Consider the following 5,788-nt stretch of genomic DNA (forward strand, 5'->3'; position numbering starts at 1 on the left):
ATGTACATTTTCAAAAATCTAACTTCAGAGACATATGAAGAAACATTTAAAGATCTATTATTATACTGTATGTGACAAACTCATTTTTGACAAAAATGTCAGATAGAATCTTATAGTCCCAAGGTCTTGATTTGTAGCTGTCACGGATCCCTCCGGAACTTTCATCACGCATACCTGTCCCCTATTCCCAGTGATTAGTAATTGTGTAAGTGTGCCCTTGGTTTACCAGTGTCCTGTCAATTATTGTTACTATGTCCGTTGGTGCGTGTGAGTACCTGTGCTGTGTGTTTTGGCTTTCGTGCCGTTGTGGATTGCGCAGATGATTACGGGTCTCGTCCCGTGTGTTAATCATTGTGCGCGTGTGTTATTTATTCAAGGTACTCCTCCCTCTTTTGTTTTGGGTTTCTACCCTGTGTTTTGTTACATGTTTGTTTGGTCTTCGTCTCCATGCCTTTACACGGCACGCCGTAATTTGGGCTTAATAAAAAAACATATTACGCATTCCTAAGCCTGTCTCCCGAATCTCTTCATGCCAACGTGACAGAATAATCAACCATTAAGGGAGACAGCTGGAATGGCCCGTCCGACGACGCACAAGACATTCTCAAAATACCCCACAGGACCACAGGACCGACATCCCCGTTATTTGCAAGAGAAAGCGACGCAGGTACAGAGGACAAAGAGCCGGATGCCTGGTCAGGACCCGGCGAAGGTGACTGGGAAAGCTGCCATTACCGTCAATACTACTCGCCAACGTGCAATCATTGGACTATCATAGCGATAGTCGATTGCTATGGGGGGGTGATCTTTCTCATGGCTACCCATGTATTTCCATGAAAATAAAGTTGATTTGGAAAGTAATAAATATATATATATTTAAAAGCATTCATGATTTGCGTAGATGTAATATACTAACTATTACTCTTATTAAAAATATGAAAGGGTATTATATTTGGTGAAGAGTACATTATGACTTGTTTAGGACTCGAAACTCAACGTTTAGGACTTGAGACTTGACTTGAGACTTGTTGGTCTAGACTTGAGACTTACTTGTGACTTGTAAAACAATGACTTGGTACCACCTCTGCTTTCTTGCCATTGTGGATTGCGCAGATGATTACGGTTCTCGTCCCGTGTGTTAATCATTGTGCGCATGTGTTATTTATTYGAGGTACTCCTAGCTCTTTTGTTTTGGGTTTCTACCCTGTGTTTTGTTACGTGTTTGTTTGGTCTTCGTCCCCGTGCCTTTCCACGGCTTGCCGTAATTTGGGCTCAATAAAAAACCCTATTACGCATTCCTGCGCCTGTCTCCCGAATCTCTTCATACCAATGTGACAGTAGCTGAACAAGTCATTGCATGTCAATTTTTGACTTGACTTGAAAAAATGTGACTCGACTTGCTCTTAGAATGTACGACTTGGACTTGACTCAAAACTTGACCCATTTCACTTGGGACTCGACTAGAGACTTTAACCTCGTGACTTCAGACTTTCTTGTGACTCGAATAATAGTGACTTTATCCCACCTTTGCAAGTAACCTTTTAGAAAATAAAGACAAGCACAAGAGACAAACAATTACAAGCCATTATCAACCATCGCCTAACAGAGGTAAAGACAGCACAAAAAAAACGAATGATAAACAATGTTAATCTTGTTAAACAGGTCAAAAAAGGTAAGTAGAATGGGCATGTATACCAATATTAACATACTGTACATTCGCATACAAACACACATCATTATTAGCTAGCATTACTCTACCTGATAACACTACAAAACTCTACTTATGTATCTTGAGTAGTGCATAAACTGCACATTCACTACATAATCCCTACAAGTCTCCACATAGTCACTACTGCACAAATAGGTTTTGTGTAGTAATTAAGTAGTACTTCTTCATGAGGTTGAATCCTGGTTCTGGTCACAATCCAAAGCACGTTGTAGAGCGCTTGACATTTAAAGGTAATTTCCAATTGAGTCTTCATCTGCAGCGCTTACGTCAATGCGATCTCTGCGAACAGCAGGAACATTGTCTTTTAAAAGACACATTGTCGACAGTGTTCTGCAACATTTTGAATCAAAGCCCTAATGTCTGTAGAGCTTCAGGGAACCAGCTCGGGTTCCTGAGCTGTTTCCCAATGCAGACTGAGAGGAGAACAATATACAGAGGCATCTTGTGTCAGCTTCCTGAGTAGTCCCATAATGTCTAGTAAATCTCTCTTCTCTAAACACACTGTCTCTGAAGTCTGATAGCTCCCCAAGAGACACTTACCAGTCCGCATCTGTGGAAGAGTTGAAGGAAACGGCACCCCGCCCACACGCTTAAGACAATATGCCAATTGTCAAAGTGGAAGAGGTCTGTAAAACAGACTGTGTCAATACGAAGGGTATTACGCCAACTTGTAAACGGAACGCCCATAGAGAGTGGGGTAAATAATAGGGATGTGCATATTTCCCTTTCAAAACAATTCAATACGTGTCTACATGGGCTCTCAAACGATACAGGAACGCAAAGTTTTAGTTTGAATGATCCGTGCGATTCAGTTTGATTGGAGAATAAATCGTTGCGATTCGTTCAAATCTATGCGATTCGTTCGAAACGATTCAATTCGTTCTAATCAACGCGATTTGTTGCATAAACATTCCTTCTCTGTTCTAAATGTAAATCTGTTGCTGATGGAGCTCATGAGCTAGGCATCTCTGAGCTGGATCAGTCTGAGCTGGCTTCTGCCTGTGTGTGTATAAATGATGTAAGCCTATGGTGTATGTACTGTGTGTGTGTAAATGATGTACAGTATGTCTATGGGGTATACTATGTACACACCTGATCTGAGCCATAAGGGAGACTAGGCATCTAACACCCCACTACCACTATCAAATTAGGCATCTATGCCCCCCCCCCCACACACTTTTCTTCTGAAATCACCATCACCCACTAATGAGCTTGTCATTTTTGCATATTAAGTGTTTGAGCTAGTAATATATCAATATTTATTGTTTACAAATTAGATATGACGTAGCCAATGAATATATAGCACAACCTTCTCCTCCCTCCTGAATCCTCCTCCCCCTCCTCCCCCCTCTCCCTCTCTGCTGATGACTTCGTCAACCATTTTGAAAAGAAGGTCGACGACATCCGATCCTCGTTTGCTAAGTCAAACGACACCGCTGGTTCTGCTCACACTGCCCTACCCTGTGCTTTGACCTCTTTCTCCCCTCTCTCTCCAGATGAAATCTCGCGTCTTGTGACGGCCGGCCGCCCAACAACCTGCCCGCTTGACCCTATCCCCTCCTCTCTTCTCCAGACCATTTCCGGAGACCTTCTCCCTTACCTCACCTCGCTCATCAACTCATCCTTGACCGCTGGCTACGTCCCTTCCGTCTCAAGAGAGCGAGAGTTGCACCCCTTCTGAAAAAACCTACACTCGATCCCTCCGATGTCAACAACTACAGACCAGTATCCCTTCTTTCTTTTCTCTCCAAAACTCTTGAACGTGCCGTCCTTGGCCAGCTCTCCTGCTATCTCTCTCAGAATGACCTTCTTGATCCAAATCAGTCAGGTTTCAAGACTAGTCATTCAACTGAGACTGCTCTTCTCTGTGTGCACGGAGGCGCTCCGCAGCTAAAGCTAACTCTCTCTCCTCTGCTCTCATCCTTCTAGACCTATCGGCTGCCTTTGATACTGTGAACCATCAGATCCTCCTCTCCACCCTCTCCGAGCTGGGCATCTCCGGCGCGGCCCACGCTTGGATTGCGTCCTACCTGACAGGTCGCTCCTACCAGGTGGCGTGGCGAGAATCTGTCTCCGCACCACGTGCTCTCACCACTGGTGTCCCCCAGGGCTCTGTCTAGGCCCTCTCTATTCTCGCTATACACCACAGTCACTTGGCTCTGTCATATCCTCACATGGTCTCTCCTATCATTGCTATGCAGACGACACACAATTAATCTTCTCCTTTCCCCCCTCTGATAACCAGGTGGTGAATCGCATCTCTGCATGTCTGGCAGACATATCAGTGTGGATGACGGATCACCACCTCAAGCTGAACCTCGGCAAGACGGAGCTGCTCTTCCTCCCGGGGAAGGATTGCCCGTTCCATGATCTCGCCATCACGGTTGACAACTCCATTGTGTCCTCCTCCCAGAGTGCTAAGAACCTTGGCGTGATCCTGGACAACACCCTGTCGTTCTCAACTAACATCAAGGCGGTGACCCGTTCCTGTAGGTTCATGCTCTACAACATTCGCAGAGTACGACCCTGCCTCACGCAGGAAGCGGCGCAGGTCCTAATCCAGGCACTTGTCATCTCCCGTCTGGATTACTGCAACTCGCTGTTGGCTGGGCTCCCTGCCTGTGCCATTAAACCCCTACAACTCATCCAGAACGCCGCAGCCCGTCTGGTGTTCAACTTTCCCAAGTTCTCTCACGTCACCCCGCTCCTCCGCTCTCTCCACTGGCTTCCAGTTGAAGCTCGCATCCGTTACAAGACCATGGTGCTTGCCTACGGAGCTGTGAGGGGAACGGCACCTCCGTACCTTCAGGCTCTGATCAGGCCCTACACCCAAACAAGGGCACTGCGTTCATCCACCTCTGGCCTGCTCGCCTCCCTACCTCTGAGGAAGTACAGTTCCCGCTCAGCCCAGTCAAAACTGTTCGCTGCTCTGGCACCCAATGGTGGAACAAACTCCCTCACGACGCCAGGTCAGCGGAGTCAATCACCACCTTCCGGAGACACCTGAAACCCCACCTCTTTAAGGAATACCTAGGATAGGATAAAGTAATCCTTCTAACCCCCCCCCTCCTTAAAAGAGTTAGATGCACTATTGTAAAGTGGTTGTTCCACTGGATACATAAGGTGAATGCACCAATTTGTAGTCGCTCTGGATAAGAGCGTCTGCTAAATGACTTAAATGTTAAATGTAATGTAAACTTTGGATTACACCCCATCTCAAAATCGAATGGTGAGCTTCTTTTCTCCTCCCGCTTTGGCCATGCAGTGCGCCCTTGCTAAAGTGGTTCCTCTTTATTAAATTATGAACTTTACCCTGTATATCTAAAAATTATGAAAAAACTACCAAACCAAAACTACCAAAACTATTGCGATGGTGAAGCTGAACAATATAAATAAAATCTATTGTAAGCCCTGTTCAGCAGGTATCACCAGATGGAGAGTTTGGTCTCAGGTAGTTTACATTTTATTCTGGTTAAACACAATTTTCAACAGTGCATAGATAACAATAACCTAGCAAATTACATAGGTTGTCACTTAACTAATCAAGCCTAATACCGCGCAAGCCATTTTAGCATTTTAATGTGCAAGATCAGGAACATGCCACCTACCTCGCATTGGTCAGCCTGCGAAGCTGGGCACAGTGGGCAGTTTGACTAGGCTACTGATATTCGCTAGGGTTGTTCAGCATGCAAAATGACTTGTAGATCAATAACTGTCAACACAGTTACATGCAGTTTCGACACTGAAGGAGATGTCAACACAGTTACATGCAGTTCGACCACTGAAGGAGATGTCAACACAGTTACATGCAGTTCGAACATGAAAGGAGAGTCAACACAAGTTTGCAGTTCCACTGAAGAGATTCAAACACAGTTACATGCAGTTTCGACACTGAAAGGAGATGTCAACAACAGTTTCATGCAGTTCGAACTGAAGGAGATGTCACACAGTACATTGCAGTTCGACCATTGAAGGAGATGCAAACACAGTTACATGCAGTTCGACACTGAAAGGAGATGTCAACACAGTTACATGCAGTTCGACACTGAAGGAGATGTC

At 45.2% G+C, this 5,788-nt stretch overlaps 1 protein-coding gene across 1 annotated transcript; it reads left to right on the plus strand.

The window, feature by feature from the left end:
• Nucleotides 1–3,624: 3,624 nt before the first annotated feature.
• On the plus strand, nt 3,625–4,799 carry LOC139025770 (uncharacterized). Its single transcript, XM_070440970.1, has 2 exons — nt 3,625–3,780; nt 3,975–4,799. The coding sequence occupies exon 2, from the start codon at nt 4,020–4,022 to the stop codon at nt 4,734–4,736; it is 717 nt and encodes a 238-aa protein (XP_070297071.1). The 5' UTR covers nt 3,625–3,780; nt 3,975–4,019; the 3' UTR covers nt 4,737–4,799.
• Nucleotides 4,800–5,788: the final 989 nt, after the last annotated feature.

The sequence above is a fragment of the Salvelinus sp. IW2-2015 genome, linkage group LG1, assembly GCF_002910315.2.
Source record: "Salvelinus sp. IW2-2015 linkage group LG1, ASM291031v2, whole genome shotgun sequence".
NCBI lineage: Eukaryota > Metazoa > Chordata > Actinopteri > Salmoniformes > Salmonidae > Salvelinus > Salvelinus sp. IW2-2015.

What these genes read in the sequence shown, in the direction of transcription:
- LOC139025770 (XM_070440970.1), top strand. Translation starts at nt 4,020, where the DNA reads ATGACGGATCACCACCTCAAGCTGAACCTCGGCAAGACGGAGCTGCTC.